Genomic DNA, 20,624 nt, shown 5'->3' with positions numbered 1-20,624 from the left:
AAAAATGTAAATAAATTGTTTTGGAGTATTTTGTTTACACAGGCACACTTCGTGACAGTAAACATCGGTATCACAATGGTGTGATTGATCTAGCAGTGACACTATGAGACGTACGTGCTACTGATGCTTTTTTTCGGTGAATTCCCACACTATACAAACACATTGCTTGGCTCCTAAGTGAATACACTTTTGCCTTTATAATGTCATTCTCATTTTTAGGTAAAAATGTATTCCATGAGTCAGGGTTTTGCCTGAATGTCAACATAATATCCAAAAACTTTGATATAAAAAGTGATTTATTTTAATATTTTACACTACTATGTATTTTTTAAAATACATTGTGCATGTGTATGTTTATTGTACTTAATGAAGTTACATGCAAGGTGTCATTTGTTTCGCAGGGTCACAATGAACAGCCATCTTACAGACAATCGAAAGAGGCATAGTATTCTTTTCTTGTTTCTTGTCTATTGTCATACACCTAAAGAGGATTTTTGTAATCGTACAATTATGGTGTTATTCATTCATGAATGTGTCCTACCTTAAATAACTTATTCGTTTTCACTACTTTTGTTTTTAATGTCTATATAGTATTCTCTACAATCCCAAATTCTGGATTGACGCCCCAGTACCAGAGGGCACCCCAATCCCAGAGGGCACCCCAATCCCAGAGGGCACCCCAATCCCAGAGAGCATCCATCTGAAACCAGGTGATGGTAATTTACTACTAATCAAGGAACCGGCTTTACTGACGAGATGCGTATGATATCACATGCGATTTATCGTGCATCACAAGATTTTACATTAGTGACAACACAGCTAAGAGTATAAACATTTACATTTCTCTGAATCTGAGTTAATAGTTACAAATACAGAGCTTATAATATCTGTCATTGCTCAACCACAAAGACCTAAAAGTACAGCCAGCTGATTTCATAACTAATGCAGTATTACACTGTGAAGTGATTTACTGTTAATATTTTACACTACCATATAATTAACACTATTTGTACAGGTGAGGTAACACAACGAAAAAATTACCGGATGGAGACTACTTGATTCTTCACCTATGGCCTCAGCTTCAAATGCAAGAAGTAAGAAATGCTATATGACTGTGTATTTTGCATTATGATAATGAATACATCAAAGATGTTGATAACAAGTTGATCTGCGTAAATTGTGACATAAAGAATATGTATTTATATTTCCATCTATCTTTCTATAACATTATTTCCATTGTTTCCATTATTTCACATGTAGGTCCAGCAACTGTCTGAGTTGGTGGATATTTTGTCAGAGACTGCGTGAACAACGTTATGAACAGGTATGTATTTCTCTTGATTTATGTAATCCTGCATAATATTTAAGGAATATATATTGATTACCACCATAATTAACCCAGCTATTTATATTACTTCAATTCAGGATTTAATCCGTCACACATCACTTGTTCAGAAGTTTTAATGTTCGTAGTGATTTAAACAGTTAGCCATACTGAAAACAAGAAATCAAAACATAATTTCAGTGTAAGCCGTTACTTGTCACCCAAACGTATGGATGAGGATATAGTTCATAGCACTTGTTACATGGTAGATGAAACAAGTGAAGTTGTGAAGTGTTAACACATAGTGTATGTTTGGACATTGTATACAATTGCTCATTACTGTTAATTGTGATTTATTGACCTTTTAGGTTTTTTGTCTAAGGTGAAGTAATCTTACATTTCTTTCACAGAATGATGTCAAATTGTCTTATGGCAAAGTTCAATATGAGGGGTGGTGGACATCTGGAAAAGAAGTCTTTTAAAGGCACACCTTTGTATTATGTTATTCAAGGTAATTTGGGGAATGTTGATCTTAAAAAACTTGTTCTTGTATATTGATGTAATTTTTATTGTTATGCTTGATCTATTCAGGGGACATCACAGCTCACCTGTCTTTATCAGAAATATCCTGTTCATTTTTTGACAATTACACACCTAGTGATAAGGGTCTTTCTCAAGGGCACCACAGTGGTTTTGTAAAGGGAGGGGACAAATGCTGTTTCCCCCACAACTGATCTAACACTTATTTAAAGCAGAACATATTTTGTACAAAAATATATATAATATTAATATATCAGTTTAGCTGTAGACCATAAAGATTTTGAAAGTAAGTGCATGTCATTTACCTCCAAATTTTAATTGTATTTATTTTAAAAAGAAACATTCTTCTCTTCCTTCAGATGCTGTGAAGAGGTGGAGCCAAAATTCCACAGACTCGGAAATAGATGCAGCTATGGCAGATCACCTCAAGCACGCTCCAGGAAGAGCTGGGGGTGGTGGATACAAAAAAGCCAAACAGCTGTGATGTGTTAGAGAGAGTTCACCAAAAAATGAAAATTGTTATAATTTTCTTATCCACATGTTTCAAACATGTATACCTTTCTATTTTTTGCTGAACACAAAGATTGAAGAATGTTTGTAACTTCACAACCCATTAACTGTCAATTTTTTTTACAATTGTAGTAATGGGTTGTGAGATCTGCTTTGTTAAAAACATTCTTTCAAATATCTTTGTGTTCAGCAGAACATGGAGGGGTATACAGGTTTGAAACATGAGAGGGAATAAAAGACTAAATATAAATTTTTGGGTGAACTATCCCTTTATAGAAAGTGTTTTGAAATTGTTATTATAGTTAAATGGTTAAAAAAAATAAAAAGTGCTAAATCAGAACCTGCTTCTTTTTTGGCTATGGCCACAAATATTGTGTTCTTTAATGTGTTTGTGTAGTACACGTGGTTAAAACGGTTTATGGACGTTCAGGTCTGACTGGACCAATTTTGAACCGATTTTGAACCTTTGTGAATATGTGTTAAACCTCAATACAATTGATTGCCTTTCACGATGTTACACAATGGGTGTATATTCATTTTATATGCATACATTTAAACTATGCAGCAACACATTTAAACATCCAGAAGACGGCACATTTAGACGTCCAGGGACGGGCAGAAAAGACGTGTAATTCACGGCCAAATGACGTCAAAGACGTCCGCTCAACTTTAATTTAGGATATTTTTCAACCGTGATGGGACGTGACGAAGGGACGTCTTTTCAACGGTCATAATTCGTCCGCATGTTTGCTATATGGGGGCTTAAAACATATATTTAAACTATGCAGGAACACATTTAAACATCCAGAAGACGGCGCATTTAAACGTCCAGGGACGTGCAGAAAAGACGTGTAATTCACGGCCAGATGACGTCAAAGACGTCGGCTCAACTTTCATTTTGGATATATTTTTCAACGCGGACGGGACGTGACGAACGGACGTCTTTTCAACGGTCATCACACGTCCAAATGTTTGTTGGGTAGTATCGAACTACATTTACTTTGTTGCATTTACTTGAGTAAATATTTTTAGTAACTGGTACTGTCACGATCGGTATAATACCGGAAAGTGGAAAACAAAGGATGAACCAAACGCAAGAGATGTAAGAAAATATAACTATGTATTTTAATAAAACAGAACAAAACAAACCCACGTGGGGGTAAAACAGAGGATGAAATAATACTGTGATGGAACACAAAACACTAGAACAGAACTCAGGCACACGGAGAACATGAACACTGAAATTCAACAACGCACGCACACCACACAGAGGACACGAGGGCATAAAATAGACAGCACATCAATGGGGAACAGGTGAACATAATTAATCACGTAAGACACAAGTACATAAGGGAGTAGGGTAAAAGTGACGAGACACTGGGACATGATGTGAAAACACACGTGTTCCCACGTAAACACAATGCTGCCATAGCCTTGCCCTCTAACATTCAACCTGGATAATAACCAAGGTCAGGCAAGACCATGACAGCCACAAAACACTGGGAACACATGGAAGCCACACAACTATATGCCTCCATGTGCTCCCACACAGAACATAGTACTGTCATGGTCTTGCCAGATACACTCAGACCTGAGTCTAGTACAAAAGATCTGGCAAGCCCATGACAGGTACTTTCAGAGTATATATAAAGATGGATAATTTTACTTAAGTACATTTCTAGTGTAAAAACTTTACTTTTATTCTGCTACTGGCAAATGATAATAATGAATAAATATCAATATAGCCACCTGAGTCCCAGCAATTCATTTTTGTCTTCAGTAGTGAACATGAGTTTCAGACCTTTAAGTCAAGCTCAGTTTGTTCAAACTATTTCAATCATACTGTTCGGTCAAGAGGACATCCTATTGGGTCTTATGGGGAAACAAACTTTCTTTTCAAAATAACGACAGTTGTGATTTTCAAATGTTATGGCAACAAGGGAACTAAGTAATTCTTTTCTGCAGATTATATATTTGATAATTATCTTTTTTTTCAAAATGTGAGTCTAGACTTAAAATTTAGCAGTATTTAGAAAATGTAGGCTACAAACATAAACTATATAGACATAATATAGACATAAATATTGTGAGGCATCCTTCTTAAAAAACGGTTTAAATACTTGAATAAAGCCCAGACCTCAACTCAGCTGAATTGAAACCTCAAAGGTTTTTAACCAAACACTCATCACCTAAATCTATCAATGATTTGCACAGAGACGTACTGTATAATCATTTCGGAACTTAAAAATGCACTTCCAAAACTGTTGCAACAAAAATCAAAAAGACTCTTTGAAGTATATGGTATAGCATTTATATTAGTTTTTAAAGAATTACTGGAATAGATAAACATGTTAATTAGAAGGAGACGCCCCAATACTTGTCTAGTGTATTTGCCACAGACAGTGTACCGCAAGCCCTAAAGTGTGCTTCTTTGTAGATGTGACCGATCCATCATTTCCAGCTCCAGTGAGCATCCCTAATCCAGACCCTCATGCAGATGGTTGGAGTTTTGATTCATCTAAAGTAACATACAAGGTGAAAGAGCATTTGTTGACATAATTAAGAAGAAAACAAATGCATTGTTCATGGCATTTAAAGGGACACTTCACCCATTTACATTAAGCTTTGTATAGTTAGAAACCCAGTCATGTTTTTGAATGGTCGTGCATCATTCCCTCTGTTTCTGATTTCAGTGTTGCACTTCCTTCTTTCAATGATGTTAAAACCATCATTTTGCTTCATTGAAAGAAGGAAGTCCAATATCTTTGTTGAGGGGGTGAGACTACAAACTACTAATTTTCTCGGTCAAATAGGCAACAAATTCAAAATTTATGTTACATTTCGACTACAAATATGATCCACTTTTAATAAACATTAAAGGATTAGTCCATTTTCTTAAAAGAAAAATCCAGAAAATTTACTCACCACCATGTCATCCAAAATGTTGATGTCTTTCTTTGTTCAGTCGAGAAGAAATATTTCTTTTTTGAGGAAAACATTGCAGGATTTTTCTAATTTTAATGGACCAACATTTAATACTTAACACATAACAGTTTTTTTCAACGGAGTTTCAAAGGACTATAAACAATCTCAAACGAGGCATAAGGGTTTTATCTAGCAAAACGATTGTCATTTTTGACAATAAAAATGACAAATATACACTTTTAAAGCACAACTTCTTGTCTAGATCTGGTCGTGATGTGCTAGCGTGACCCGACGCAATACGTCATCACGTCAAGAGGTCAAAGAGGACGAACACGAAACTCCGCCTCAGTGTTTACATGTGTTGAGAAAGAGGACCGTTCCGACGTTGTTGTATATCAACTGATACTAATTAATGTCTTTGTGGCTGTTTATTGTTTACAATGGTCCGCAAATGTGCGTTTTATATATGTAACACGTGACCTCCCTATACGTCACTATGCATTTACGTTAGGTCGCGCTGGACCGGACCATGACGAAAAGTTGTGGTTTAAAAGTAAATATTTTTAATTTTTCTTGTCAAAAATGACAATCGTTTCGCTAGATAAGACCCTTATGCCTCGTTTGGGATTGTTTATAGTCCTTTGAAACTCCGTTGAAAAAAACTGTTAAGTGTTGAGTTAAGTATTAAATGTTGGGTTCTATTAAAGTCCATTAAAATTAGAAAAATCCTGCAATGTTTTCCTCAAAAAACATAATTTCTTCTTGACTGAACAAAGAAAGACATCAACATTTTGGATGACATGGTGGTGAATAAATTATCTGGATTTTTCTTTTAAGAAAATTGACTAATCCTTTAATGTTTCCATGGGTGAAATGGTCCTTTAAATACAACATAACACTGGGTAATAATACTACAATTTCTGTTTAATCCATAGAGCACTCATTTTCACTCTTGAGCATGGTGTGACCTGCAAGGTCGAATGCAGTGTAAGTTAAAAAAGTAACTAAATGTACTTATTTTGACAAAACACGTGATGCACATGCCATGGTTCACATTTTTGAAAACACGAGCAACACATGACACTCCGAACACATATTTTGAATTTGCGCCCCTGGAATGAGGAGTCACGAGCCGCCACTGTGATAGGTATATTTAAATGTTGTACAATATACATAAACTAAACTGGTGGACCTGTCATTATTACGATAAATATCGTCAATGTGTTTTAAAGTTATTATAAGTAAAGTGATACTTACTGTTCAGTGCAACAATTTAACAAGTTTATTGTTAAATTGTTACCCCTGCCCCCATTAAATATCTTTGTCACATCATTTTTAAGTGTTTGATAAACATATTTCTTGCAATTATCACTCAAATGTGGTGATGATGTATAGTATATTCTGTATTCTATATACAGTACCAGTCAAACGTTTGAACTTACTTCCAGTGTCCAAACCTTTGACTGTATACAGCACTATACTGTGGTATATTTGTACTGTACTGTCCTATAATTTACACATAAAGAATTTCGGTCTATATATCAATATCTGCCTTTTTTACTTCCTAATATCTGTATCGGCATCGGCCCCCCCAAAAAACCCTCATTGGTTGGGCTTTAGTTATGTTTAAAAGTTATATATAAAAACAACTAAATAACATCACAAAAATAGACAAAAATACTTTTTTATTTAAAATGTTTTATTAATCTCTTTTTTGGTAATTTTTCAGTATCTAAACAACCATCGCTGGATGTTGAACATGGAAGGTCAGGTTGTGTGTGAAAGAGAGCAGCCCAACTTTATCTCTGATCTTGAAGCGCTGATTGCCTCATTCTACAATTTTAACCTCCAGTATCAGGAAGAGTTGGCATACACCTTTGAGTTTGTTCAGAGGTTTGCCATTCATATGTTTTTTACATTTATATTTATTCACAAAGGTTAAATACAGTTTATTGATAACTTATCACATATTTTACATCATCAACGTCTTCAATAAACACATTAAATGGGTCACTTATATATAGTTACCAAGGTTTGGATTGAATCCCCACAATGCTTTTTTGTGAAAAGCTGAATTTGCTCTACATAAGCTGGGTGTCTAAAGAAGACAATATCATTAAAAACTGGGTGATGTATGAAAATAAAATCACACCTAAAACATTTGCATGTGCAGGATACAATTTGCGAGAGTGTACATGACATTACAAGTGTAAAAAGGTGTAAATTAAGTTGCAAGCAGAAGTTTTGCAACATTGTACAGTGTAATCGTAAGTGTGGGTCATGTCTTGTAAAACTGAAACTTTATTTTAAAGCTAAATAAGTATGAACTGTATTCATCTGACCTCATCTTAATCTAATATAAAATATTTAGGACACATTTAGTTGTGATATAGTTGTGATCCAGTGCACAATAAAGATCAGATTTTTTTCTACAAATTCTGATTTGGGCATTAACAACATGAAGTAAAAAAGGTATTTTGGATTTATATTTTGATATACTATGCTTAATAATTGTTTAATGTGGGTTGCAGCCCTAACATTCAGATTTCCGTTTTGACTAGAACGTTTTTTTTTAACAGACCATTGATCTTCCCCTGTTACTTCTGTTTACACCAAATAATACAATTAAATTGCACAATTAATGAATAAATATTTAATAATTACTGTGTAAGTAAGAAGACAACATCCAAAAGTTCATCAAACTTTTATTTTTAATATGCAGCCTTGGCTGAGCACCTGAAAGTATACACAAGTTTGTTATTTTTTTATAGCAGAATATAGTTTAAGGTGGAAAGTTTGGTTTGTTTGCAAGTTTTGTCAGTGAAATGCAATGTATTTTGTGTTAAAATAAATAAAAGTGACAACACAAGTTGTGTAAAAGTAACACGAAGTGTGTTGTTCCAATAATAACACTAATTGTGTTGTGTTTAACACATTCGTTTTTTAGAGTGTAGACATCAAAATAATAGTAATTTTTGTTTTTTGTATTTTTCCCTCCTGGCTTTCATTTTTTTCCTTCTTTTTTTTTTTGCATAATTTTAAAATAAATATTTTAAAACCTTTCCATTCTTTGAAAGTTATAAGAGCATTGTTTATGTTCTGATAATTCTTAAAGGAACAGTATGTAGGATTCTGGCCAAAACTGGTATTGCAATCACAAAACTTGTGGCTAAAACTGGTACTGCAATCACCCAACTGGTGGCCAATACACAAAATGACAACATAAACATCAGTTGAGGGCTGCAACTCCACTTTTTAAATGACAATATCCTGTCCAGACCACTGTTGTCAGTGTTATAAGTATTTGAAATGAAAATGTTTTGTTAATGTCTAGTGACATATCAGAGCTATTTTATGATTAATTGATATAAATTTCTTACATACTGTTCCTTGAACTGTTCTGTTAACTGTCAAGTGCATTTATTTCATACAGCAGATATTTCAGCCAACATGTTTATATAAGGCAGTTTTATGGTTTTTGCCTGTAAAAAATAAACGTTTTAAATTTTGTATGTGTGTATTATGTATTTACTTTCCATTTGAGACTTTTAATAAAAACAATATTTACAATTTATTGCAATAACACATGTAATGACTCTCTTATAATTAAGTGGCATATCAGTAGAATACAGAACTTGGTTATAGTTTTGTAAAAATACAGTAATTTGCTGGCATTACAGCTGCCATTATGTAAATTTACAGTGTAAAGTTTTATAGAACATACTGTAAAAAATAAATTGCAGCATGATACTGTATCTGGTAATTACAGGTCAAGTCTGTAAAAGTTGTCTACAGTTGTAAAAATACAGAATGTGGCTGGAAACCCAATTTACAAGGAAAAGTTTTACAGGGAGAAGACGGCCACATACTCTGCACCCCTATACATACACACACTAATAAACTAATTCAGTCACACACTCTTTCAGATGTCTGCGCTCCGGTGGCTTGCGGTGGCTTCATCATCAGCGCCACAAGAGCAGCAGAGTCGTTGGCAAACTTCAGAAATCGACTGAAGACATATCACTTTTATTTACACCTGAGCCTGCATTGCCACCACTTACTTTTTCTCTTATTCTGTTCTTTCATAATGTTTCCTTTATATAAAAAATAACCATGTACTGGGTTAGGTTAACCGAGACAAGATTCAGAGCAATTATGTACTGCTGCCCTTTTGTTGATGTGATTGCTTCCACATCATTTGTAAATCCCTTTGGATTAAACCGTCTGCTGAATGTAAATGTACTTATGTCACATGTTACATATGGCTAATATTTATGTTTTTACATCATAGGCCTAGCTTTGGGTCGAAGGAGATTTTAAAGGGGAATGTCTTTATAGACAAGTTTCAGTTTTTTAACACTGAACAAAATATTAATTTTAATTAATATTGGAAGAAAATACAACCAACAGAAAATGTAGAATTGAATCAAAATGTAAAATAAATATTAACTTAAAAATTAAAATAAAATAAAAAACATTTAAAACAAGAGTGAGTGCTTCTGGACCAGTGTTGTTTACATCTGGCAAAATGGTCTATAGTTTTTCCTCTGTATAATGTTAATAGATCTATCTTGATGTCTATTTTGTGCTTATTATGTTTTTAACAAAATTGTATACTTTTTTTGTCTAATTAATGGGTTAAATATTCTGTTTGACGTTTTAAACTATTTCTATGGCACAGAGGGTGATGTCACAGTAGAAGTGACGCTAATGGAACTGTGTGTGTGTGTGTGTGTGATTATTTCGTCACTGCAAGAGGGCTATATAAGACCGCGCGAATTCCAGAAAATTTGTGGGTTTACAGTTAGGAGTTATACAGAGTGAGAATTTGAAGTTGGCGTGTTTTTTGGCCTGTTTTTGGCTTGATATTTGTGTGTTTTGGGCGTGTTATTTGTGTTTTTGGGCGTTTGTTCTTCTGCGTGTTTTGGTGGTGTTTGGTGTGTTTTGTTTTGTTTTATTTTTGTGTGTTGGTATCTTCTTCATGAAGATATATAGAAGGCCAAAAAAGCCCGCTGCGGTTAGCCGGCCATTCTTTGGCTGGCTAATCGCGCGGGTTTTTTTGGCCATGTACAATTGGCTGGTCTCTTTCTTGGGACGCCAGCCTAGTACCGAGCCATACTGCCGGGACCATAGCGGTGAACCGGAGGTCCACCGCGGACAATTCAGGAGGCGTCCTCGGATGCCAGCTGTGGAGCCCGCGGTGATGCCGGTTCACCGTATTTCGGACACCGCGAGAGAGACCTGTAAGTAAACCCATTTCTTTGTTATTAACTATAGAGTCAAATGAGATGTGTTTATTATATTTGTGTTAATCAGAGTTCGACATGAACTGTGTAAGTGAGTCAGTATCTGTAACTAAAAAGTCGTTTAAAGTGTAAAACTCAGTTATCGTTTTGCTACTATACTAACGTTAACTTAAAAACTTGACAGTTACTTTAAAACCATGGGTAACGCTTCATATTAAGACCCGCAATGTACCGGGTAATTAAACATCATTTACAACGTACCTATTTGTAACAACAGAGTACCTTTATAGTACACAATACTTGTAGGTATAAGGGAACAATATGATACGTTTGGGGTAATAAGGTGGTAAAATATGGAAAATTATAAATTATTTATACTTGAAGTATTTTACCCTTACAAAAAGTCCTGTGTTAATCCTGTGATACTGCTTCGGTACAACAAGAAACTACCACACAAAAAATGATTGGAGCTAAATATGACAGGATTACCACAGCACTTTTTTGTTGTATTGTATCACACGAATTTACCATTAGATGCCATATGTGGTTTTTCTGTTGTATTGTGTGGTAAAACCAAAGCTTTTGGACAGAGTTAAATACCACAGGATTACCACAGAACATTTTTTGTAACTATTGTAATATTACTTGGTATGTATGACTAAGGGGCGATATTATTATAAATCAGCTGGACTTTTGCTATTTAAATCATATCAGTAATATAGGCTACTAAAAAGTGATGTGCTGTTATATTTTATTTGACGACGTGGCTCGTAGGCATCGACTGTATACAATATACTTTCTTCAGGTAAGTAGGGAATAAGAAAAATGTACAAAAAAATTATTAAATAATTTATACATCATTTCCCCAGATATTTGCCTAAGTCGTACATACCATGTAATATTACAATAGGTACACTGTAGTTATAAAATACTTTTAAATAATTTATAAAGTATAAATAATTGATAATTTTCCATATTCTTACCACCCTATTACCCCAAAATAAATCTATTGTTACCTTATACCTACAAGTATCGACTGTATACAATATACTTTCTTCAGGTAAGTAGGGAATAAGAAAAATGTACAAAAAAATTATTAAATAATTTATACATCATTTCCCCAGATATTTGCCTAAGTCGTACATACCATGTAATATTACAATAGGTACACTGTAGTTATAAAATACTTATATAAATAATTTATAAAGTATAAATAATTGATAATTTTCCATATTCTTACCACCCTATTACCCCAAAATAAATCTATTGTTACCTTATACCTACAAGTATGTACTTTAAAGTTACTCTGTTGTTACAAATAGCTATGCTTAATTATGCCGTACATTGCGGGTCGTAATATAAAGCGTTACCAAACTCCGTTGTTAATGTTGTTGACATTGCATGTTCTTCTCACACCTGACTTAATCTCAAATGGACACTTCTGGACAATATACTGGAAGAAAGAATGATCTTGTTGTTCTCCTTAACTCTTATACTGTAAAACTCATAAAATGCTTTTCATATACAGGTCCAGTGTTACAAGCCCAGAAACCTGTTTTGAAGTTTTCTGCGGCTTCAAACAAAGGCGGTCTCAGTAAAGGGTAAGATAAAACATTCACAGTAAATAATATAAAGAATCAGTTGAAATGCATGAACTTGTTAATGCAGGGGTACCCAAACTCTGTCCTGTGGGGCGGTTGTCCTACAGGGTTTAGCTCCAACTCGCCTCAGCTTGCCTGGCAGTTTCTAGTATGCTTAGTAAGATGTGTTTGATTAGGGTTGGAGCTAAACTCTGCAGGACACCCACCGAATTTGGGTACCCCTGTGTTATAATGTCAGTTGGCTTGTAATGATTCAGATGAGTGCTGAAGGAAACATTTGTCTATTGGTCTATTAGAAGGCACTAAATTCATCAGAGAATATTGCAATGTTTCCTTTTAACATTTGTAATTTCATGTTTTAAACAAAAAAATATGTTTAGCTGTAAATAAAAAATTACATTGTACTTGAGTGTTTGCACAAACAGATTTTATTACATGTTTTATTTGTATTTTTAGACCTTCTATGAGCTATCCAGGATCCCTGGGACTAACTCCTCACAAGCGTCCCACTTGTACTTCACAGGTTAGAGTTTTACCAGAGCCCTTATCATAACTAGTGCCAAGTTACAAAGAAATTGAATGTGCATGTATTAATTCTCTGTTTTCTGCATTTCCAGCCAAGTGGGACAAAGCTAGTTGAGGAGTTCCCTCCAGGAGGTCCGTTGGATGCTCGAGAAGGTCCTTTGTTGTCTCGCGGTTTGTCCACCCACCAAAGTAAGTTTGAAATGTTCTAATACATATTTATTAAGATTCGATGGATTCACAATTGTTCTTTAACTTGTAATTTTTATTCTTGCTTATCAGGGTTTGCCCAGCCGAGTGGTCGAAGGCCAGGCCCGGGCAGGATTCAGTCTGCGAAAATCTCGCAGGTTTAAATTTGATCATAACTAGTTCAATTTTAAGTTAAAAAGTAGTTTAATGATCATTTGTTAATTCTCAGTTTGTTATTTTTCCTGCAGACTGTAACTGTGACATATGAGGAGGTGGATGCGAGCTTTAGGCAGAGATCTAATGCTCCGTGAGTTCAGCTATTAACCTTTTGTTATACTTAATCATTTATAATATTTGTTTTAGCCATGTTTATGTAAATATGGTAACAGCAATTGGGTAGTCCCTGAATATTTTTATATTTATTTATATAGACCAGTACGCCCCCTCATATGTCCGGTACCTGCCCGGGTTACCAGACGACCCATGGCCGCTCGTCCGCCCGTCCGGTCCTCAGAGGACATCTGTAAGTTATTAAAAAATTCATTTAAATTTCAATCAGTTTTTTCTTATATGCACATTTGTTCTTAAAATCGTAACTTTTAGTCTTACTGACATTATTTTTATTCTTGCTTATCAGGTTTAGCTCAGCCTGAGATTGTGGCCGCGGGTGAGACCGGCAGAGGGCCGGCAGAGGGCCAGCAGGGGGAAGGTCGCGCACGCTCCTCTGGGGGCCGCGCCCGCTCCTCTGGCGGTCCTGGCCCTCAGCCGGTCGTGCCGTCGGCCGTCCCTCAGCGGGTGCTGCCGTCGGCCGGTCCTTTGCCGGTCCTGCCGACGGCCGCTCCGTTGATGGTCCTGCCGACGGCCACTGCGACCCGCGGCCGATCTTGTGAAGGCCCCACTAGTGCCCGGGTTACCAGACGACCCATGGCCGCTCGTCCGCCCGTCCGGTCCTCAGAGGACATCTGTAAGTTATTAAAAAATTCATTTAAATTTCAATCAATTTTTCTTATATGCACAATTGTTCTTAAAATCATATCTTTTAGTCTTACTAACATTATTTTTATTCTTGCTTATCAGGTTTAGCTCAGCCTGAGATTGTGGCCGCGGGTGCGACTGGCAGAGGGCCAGCAGAGGGCCGGCAGAGGGCAGGTCGCGCACGCTCCTCTGGGGGCCGCGCCCGCTCCTCTGGGGGCCGCGCCCGCTCCTGTGAGGGTCGCGCCCACTCCTCTGGCGGTCCTGGCCCTCAGCCGGTCGTGCAGTCGGCCGGCCCTCAGCGGGTTCTGCCGTCAGGGGGTCCTTTGCCGGTCCTGCCGACGGCCGCTCCGTTGATGGTCCCGCCGACGGCCACTGCGACCCGCGGCCGATCTTGTGAAGGCCCCACTAGTGCCCGGGTTACCAGACGACCCATGGCCGCTCGTCCGCCCGTCCGGTCCTCAGAGGACATCTGTAAGTTATTAAAAAATTCATTTAAATTTCAATCAATTTTTCTTATATGCACAATTGTTCTTAAAATCGTATCTTTTAGTCTTACTGACATTATTTTTATTCTTGCTTATCAGGTTTAGCTCAGCCTGAGATTGTGGCCGCGGGTGCGACTGGCAGAGGGCCAGCAGAGGGCCGGCAGAGGGCAGGTCGCGCACGCTCCTCTGGGGGCCGCGCCCGCTCCTCTGGGGGCCGCGCCCGCTCCTGTGAGGGTCGCGCCCACTCCTCTGGCGGTCCTGGCCCTCAGCCGGTCGTGCAGTCGGCCGGCCCTCAGCCGGTCGTGCAGTCGGCCGGCCCTCAGCGGGTTCTGCCGTCGGCCGGTCCTTTGCCGGTCCTGCCGACGGCCGCTCCGTTGCTGCTCCGGCCGACGGCCACTGCGACCCGCGGCCGATCCTGTGAAGGTCCCACCCGTGCCCGGGTTACCAGACGACCCATGGCCGCTCGTCCGCCCGTCCGGTCCTCAGAGGACATCTGTAAGTTATTAAAAAATTCATTTAAATTTTAATCCGTTTTTCTTATATGCACAATTGTTCTTAAAATCGTAACTTTTAGTCTTACTGACATTATTTTTATTCTTGCTTATCAGGTTTAGCTCAGCTTGAGATTGTGGCCGCGGGTGCGACCGGCAGAGGGCTGGCAGAGGGCCAGCAGGGGTCAGGTCGCGCACGCTCTTCTGGGGGCCGCACCCGCTCCTCTGGGGGCCGCGCCCGCTCTTGTGGGGGTCGCGCCCGCTCCTCTGGCGGTCCTGGCCCTCAGCCGGTCGTGCAGTCGGCCGGCCCTCAGCCGGTCGTGCAGTCGGCCGGCCCTCAGCGGGTTCTGCCGTCGGCCGGTCCTTTGCCGGTCCTGCCGACGTCCGCTCCGTTGCTGGGCCTGCCGACGGCCACTGCGACCCGCGGCCAATCCTGTGAAGGTCCCACCCGTGCCCGGGTTACCAGACGACCCATGGCCGCTCGTCCGCCCGTCCGGTCCTCAGAGGACATCTGTAAGTTATTAAAAAATTCATTTAAATTTCAATCCGTTTTTCTTATATGCACAATTGTTCTTAAAATCTTAACTTTAAGTCTTACTGACATTTTTATTCTTGCTTATCAGGTTTAGCTCAGCTTGAGATTGTGGCCGCGGGTGCGACCGGCAGAGGGCCGGCAGAGGGCCAGCAGAGGGCAGGTCCCGCACGGTCCTCTGTGGGCCGCACCGGCACCTCTGGGGGCCGCGCCCGCTCCTGTGGGGGTCGCGCCCGCTCCTCTGGCGGTCCTGGCCCTCAGCCGGTTATCTGTAAGTTATTTAAAAATGTATTTACATTTCAAACAGTTTTTCTTATATGCACAAATGTTCCCAAAATCATAATTTTTAGTGTTACTGCCATTATTTTTATTCTTGCTTTTATTCTTGCTCCTCTGCCAGTTCCACCGTGGGCTGCTCCGGCCACTTCCGGCCACATCCTCTGTACTTCAGTAGCTCAGTAAGTTTAACAAATTCTAAAGTGTTTAGGTTGAACATTTGTAAAATAACGTTTTGCTTTAGGGATTTTACAAATAGCAAATGTTAAGTGTTGGAATATTTGCAGCAACAGCTCTTAACAATATTGTTTTATTTTATGTATTTATAGACCTTCCCTTCCAAAAGTGCAGCCAGCACCAGCATGTGCGCCCCACAAGCGCCATGCTGGTGCTATGTCACAGGTACAAATTTGTCCTAAACAAAACTAATGTCAATCTATATGTAAAATGTAGTGTAATATACATGCATTCAATCTTTGTTTGTTTATATTTACAGGAGATACAGACGAGAAAAAGGGCAAGATTTATGCCTCCTGCTCAGTATGTTTATCAAGTTCTCTCTGTTTTAACTCAAACATTTATAATGTAATGTTTAGCTGTTTCAACATTTTTATAGACAGCAGTTGTTTAACGTCTGAATGTTTGTAAAAACAGGTCTTAATTATATTGTTTTATGTATTTATAGACCTTCCTCTACACAAGCTGTCCTTTCAGAGGTAGAAATTTACCTAAACATATCTACTGCCAATTTATATCTAATGTGTAGTGTAATATGCATGTATTACATCTCTATTCTCTTTTGTCTTTGCAGCAAAAAAGAAGAAAGAGAAGGAGGAGAAGGCAAAGGCAAAGGCGAAATCGGGCTATTCAGTAAGTCTCAGCAAGTCTAGCAAAATCTCAGTTTTAACAAAAGTTTAATGTTTGACTGTTTGCAGAAATGAAGAATATTGCTGGTCATTAAGAAATGTGTTTATGTATTTATAGACGTGCACTTCAAGCCCAGAGTGCATCTACTCTCCAGGCTTCGTCTAGCACTGCGGTCTCACAGGTAAAAATTTACCAGAGACCTGAATATAACAAGTGTCATGTTATATTTAATATGTAGAGTGACGTACATGCATTAAATCTCCATTTGTTTTATTTTCAGGCTTCAATAAGCAGTGCTATAGACAGCCTGGAGAGAAAGCTGTTTTGCTTGTCCGTTCACAAAAAATGAAGTTGAGGGCAGCAGCAGCAGCAGAAAGCTTCAATGAAGCCCCCCCGCCCCAAAAAATACAATTAAACAATTTAAGGACCTGAAACTTGAGATCATTGCTTTACAACTTTTTAAACTTATTACTCAGTTAGCTGGATTTCATTGTTATTTTTTGGGTTCTTTGATATATTTGTTTCTTAGAATCACATCCTGTAGTTGCTGTCAAGCAACAGATTCAAACGTTAAAACCTGTCCGGAATCAGGTTTAGTTCAACAATAATAACAGCTTATCAGTATCAGAGGTTATGGGGGAAGTCTGTCACATGCGTGTCCTCTCCATGTTATTAAGAGAAATCTGTTGAGGATGGTGTGATATGAGATTTCTGAATTCAACGTGTAAAATGAGAAAAAAGTTGAGAGAGAGAGAAATTTGATGAGAAAAAATGAAAAAGAAATTTGACTCAGACAAAAGGTCCTCCATTCTTTTATAATAGTAACATTAAAACAGGTTAGATTACAGATGAGTACAGTGTTCAAGCTTAAAATCAGGTAAACAATTCAAGATGTCAGGATCTACAGCCATACATTTTACATTACATTAACATTAACTCATTAGCAGATGTCATGAGTTGCAGGGTTTCTTCTCATGGTTCCCAAATGGCTACAGACAGACAGCTGTATATTCTGTTTGATAACCGTATATCCTCCAGCAATGAAGAAGCTCAAAGCTGGAAGTTTTATGTGAAGACGTGGCAGACAGAAATACTAATCGTGCATCATGAAGTGTTATACAGTAAATTATTAATGCGTTTTGTTCGTTGATTTATATGGATTCGTTTTAAATATTTAATTTTATTCATTTTTTTATTGTTTTGTTGAAAGATCAGTCTAAAGACTCGTATGTTTAACTAAGCGTTCACCTGATTTATTGCCTAAACATGTTTTCACTTCAATATAAGCTTGACCCAAACCAAACGCACATCTATCTTACTGTAAAAACTGTACATTATATCAGCACCCTTCAAACTAACTTGTTTTTTCTGCATTTCTCATCCTTTAGTTCCCAAAGAGACATGAAGAGACTGACAGATCCAGCTCCGGTTCAGTGTGATGCTCAATGATGACTGCAGCCATAGAGTCAACCAGAAGCAATGAAATCTGTGATGATCAAGCCTTTAACTTTGCATCCCATGATCTGCCGCCAATGAATGTGACGCCATTGCATTCATTTTGTCATCTTACATCCAGCTGAGAGGGACTTTCGGCCACATAAAAATATTCAGATAATCATCCCATCATATATTAATTCTCATGATGTATTTTAAGTACTAATGTAAAAATATGTTTATGGTTTTATTATTTTCACAGATAAGTGATGCGGTGTGAGGATGAGACCTTCCACATGCTCCTGAAGTGTGATGCAGAAACGAAATCGGAGGATTTATCTGTCTCTGACCACAACTACACCTCAAAATCACAGCTGAACCTGAAGCCACCTACATCTGATATGACACAACAGGGCTGTTTCCCAGATGGGCTTATTCTAGTACCAGACTAAAATGCAAATGTGAGCTGCCATCATTTTGTACTGACATCTCAACATATATCAGTGTTTTGTCTCAAGATGCACACCAGTATCGATTTTAATATATATATTTTTTAAACTACTTAAATTTGGTCACATATTAAAACATTTTATTTGATTAAGGGGCAGATTCCCAAAGAGGGATTAGATTAATCCAGAACTAGGTCTTAGTTATATTACGACATTTAAGTAGTTTTTACAAACATACCTGACAAAATAACAATACTGGGTGCATCTTAAAACAAAACATTGGCACTGATATATGTTAATGTCAATACAAGAGGTTTTTAAATATATTTAGATTTTTTTGTTAAACGAAGGCAACTCAAACATGCATTGTAGTCTGGGACTGAGATAAGCCCTGTATGGAAAACCACCCCTAAATATCTACAGTATCTAACAGGTGGTAAACTTGGCCTGTTTAATGAAAATATTGAATTGATGTTATTTCTTGACACTAAACATTTCTGTTGGTTTTCATAGTGAGATCCAAATAATTTTAATGTTGGAGCACACACGCACAAATATATTGAATGACATTTTATTCATTATGTTTAAACACTTTGGGGCGATTTCCCAGACAGGGATTAGACTAGTCCTAGTCTGTCCAAATTGAGGCACTTTGTTTTGCCCCAAAATGCACACAAGTAATGTTTTAAGTAGGGCATGTTGGTAACACTTTACAATATGGTTCATTAGTTAACTACATTAGTTAAACATGAACTAATAGTGAACTGCACTTATAAAGCATTTATTAATCTTGGTAATGTTAAATTCAACAATTACTAATACTTTATTAAAATCTTGTTAACGTTAGTCAATGCACTGTGAACTAACATGAACAAACAATTTAAAGATTTATTTCTATTAACTAACATTAACAAAATTTAATAAATACTAATACTGTAACAAATGTATTGCTGATGGGTTCATGTTAGGTAATACATTAACTAATGTTTGTTAAAACTAGTTATACATATATATAATTATATTATTATATATAATTATATATACTAGTTATATATATATATTTTAAACTAAGGCGGATACAAATAAATATTGAAACATTTGAGCCATAAGAATAATTCAGATGTATGTAGGCCTAATATACATGTATGGTAATCAGCTGTGCATCTTGACATCAGAGGTGGGTAGTATTGAATTACATTTAAATTGTTATATTTTCTTGCGTAATTTTTTTACGTTTAAACATTAAGTTTTTGTAACTAGTACTTTTAGAGTATATTTAAAGATGGATACTTTTACTTAAAGGTATTGCGGAGGATTTTCTATTTCCGGGTGGATCATCAACACTATTGGTCCTCCTAGTGGTCAATCAGGAGTGTTGTGCAATTGCATTTTTTAAAAACGTTGAGAAGGCGGTTCTTTTCTAAAATTCGAGAAAATCCTCCGCTATACCTTTAAGTACATTTCTAGTGGAAAAAAATGTACTTTTATTCTGCTACTGTCAAATGGTAATGATTAATAAATATCAATATAGCCACCTGAGTCCCAGCAATTCATTTTTGTCTTCTGTACAGTATAATGAACACGAGTTTCAGACCTCTAACTTAAGTCAAGCACAATTTGTTCAACCTATTTGAATCATACTGTTCGGTCCAGAGGACATCCTCTGGGTCTTATATGGGGACACAAACTTTCTTTTCAAAACAACACCAGGATTTTGTTCTTATGTTTGGTTCCCTTAATAGGTAGTAACTTCTATGGCAGATGTTGAGAAGTTTTTAAATAAAATAATTTTTAACACTTATACTGTAAAATACTTATATTCTGGGTCCAAAACATTTCCTGGAGTAGATACATTTTTCTTGTATTCTGTTGCCTTTATTGTTTTATAGCCTAAGAGCTTTGTTTACCTTGTTTTGTTGTAGCGCAACAGGCGAAAGTAGTGAAAACACGAAATGGAGTTAAAATAATATGGACTCATAGGCCAAATGGAATGGATTTGAGGAAGCAGCAGCGTGAAAGTCAAAACGCGGAACGGAGTTTAATTTATTAGATCATTTATTCTTAAAAAGTGCGTATATAATGACTCCGGTGCGCATTGTTCCAGCAAATCTCTGAAACTCTCACAAAATGTGAGTTAATAAAAACATCTCTATTGTGTGTTTGTGTTTTATGAGATGGTTTAAGGGTGTTGTTAATGTCAAGGGGTGAAACAATAAAGCAAGAAGCATATAGCCATCATATTTTAGGAAATTGGTAAT

At 37.2% G+C, this 20,624-nt stretch overlaps 2 protein-coding genes and 2 long non-coding RNA genes across 4 annotated transcripts; all 4 read left to right on the top strand.

Moving 5' to 3' along the window:
• Positions 1–425: 425 nt before the first annotated feature.
• Positions 426–2,714, top strand: LOC141365229 (uncharacterized). The gene is made up of 5 exons (XR_012370395.1): positions 426–710; positions 1,016–1,094; positions 1,261–1,324; positions 1,735–1,835; positions 2,224–2,714. It is a non-coding gene; the product is annotated as an uncharacterized lncRNA (long non-coding RNA).
• Positions 2,715–3,356: 642 nt separating this feature from the next.
• LOC129417315 (uncharacterized) lies at positions 3,357–7,360 on the top strand. Its single transcript, XR_012370396.1, has 3 exons — positions 3,357–4,909; positions 6,235–6,286; positions 7,029–7,360. It is a non-coding gene; the product is annotated as an uncharacterized lncRNA (long non-coding RNA).
• A 2,698-nt stretch (positions 7,361–10,058) lies between these two features.
• Positions 10,059–15,802, top strand: LOC141365416 (uncharacterized). Its single transcript, XM_073870021.1, has 12 exons — positions 10,059–10,542; positions 12,074–12,146; positions 12,603–12,669; positions 12,764–12,860; positions 12,951–13,015; positions 13,106–13,164; positions 13,289–13,380; positions 13,495–13,821; positions 13,935–14,303; positions 14,417–14,812; positions 14,926–15,321; positions 15,432–15,802. Exons 1-12 carry the CDS (start codon positions 10,281–10,283, stop codon positions 15,800–15,802), a joined length of 2,574 nt encoding a protein of 857 aa, XP_073726122.1. The 5' UTR covers positions 10,059–10,280.
• Positions 15,803–15,928: 126 nt separating this feature from the next.
• On the top strand, positions 15,929–16,922 carry LOC129417305 (uncharacterized). The gene is made up of 6 exons (XM_073869253.1): positions 15,929–16,018; positions 16,113–16,156; positions 16,302–16,332; positions 16,428–16,486; positions 16,601–16,664; positions 16,764–16,922. The coding sequence occupies exons 1-6, from the start codon at positions 15,999–16,001 to the stop codon at positions 16,771–16,773; spliced, it is 228 nt and encodes a 75-aa protein (XP_073725354.1). The 5' UTR covers positions 15,929–15,998; the 3' UTR covers positions 16,774–16,922.
• The last annotated feature ends 3,702 nt before the right edge of the window (positions 16,923–20,624 follow it).

This window comes from Misgurnus anguillicaudatus, chromosome 7 (genome assembly GCF_027580225.2).
Source record: "Misgurnus anguillicaudatus chromosome 7, ASM2758022v2, whole genome shotgun sequence".
In the NCBI taxonomy this organism is placed as follows: domain Eukaryota; kingdom Metazoa; phylum Chordata; class Actinopteri; order Cypriniformes; family Cobitidae; genus Misgurnus; species Misgurnus anguillicaudatus.
The sequence above is the reverse complement of the archived record's forward strand: the minus strand, read 5'-3'. Positions and strand labels throughout refer to the sequence as shown.

Bases quoted from the DNA above. Each gene is read 5' to 3' on its own strand.
- LOC141365416 (XM_073870021.1), top strand. From the start codon at position 10,281: ATGAAGATATATAGAAGGCCAAAAAAGCCCGCTGCGGTTAGCCGGCCA. The intron at 13,165-13,288 runs GTGAGTTCAGCT...TTATTTATATAG, and splicing joins AGGCAGAGATCTAATGCTCC to ACCAGTACGCCCCCTCATAT. The intron at 14,813-14,925 runs GTAAGTTATTAA...CTTGCTTATCAG, and splicing joins CCGGTCCTCAGAGGACATCT to GTTTAGCTCAGCTTGAGATT.
- LOC129417305 (XM_073869253.1), top strand. From the start codon at position 15,999: ATGCTGGTGCTATGTCACAG. The intron at 16,333-16,427 runs GTAGAAATTTAC...TTGTCTTTGCAG, and splicing joins CACAAGCTGTCCTTTCAGAG to CAAAAAAGAAGAAAGAGAAG. The intron at 16,487-16,600 runs GTAAGTCTCAGC...ATGTATTTATAG, and splicing joins AGGCGAAATCGGGCTATTCA to ACGTGCACTTCAAGCCCAGA.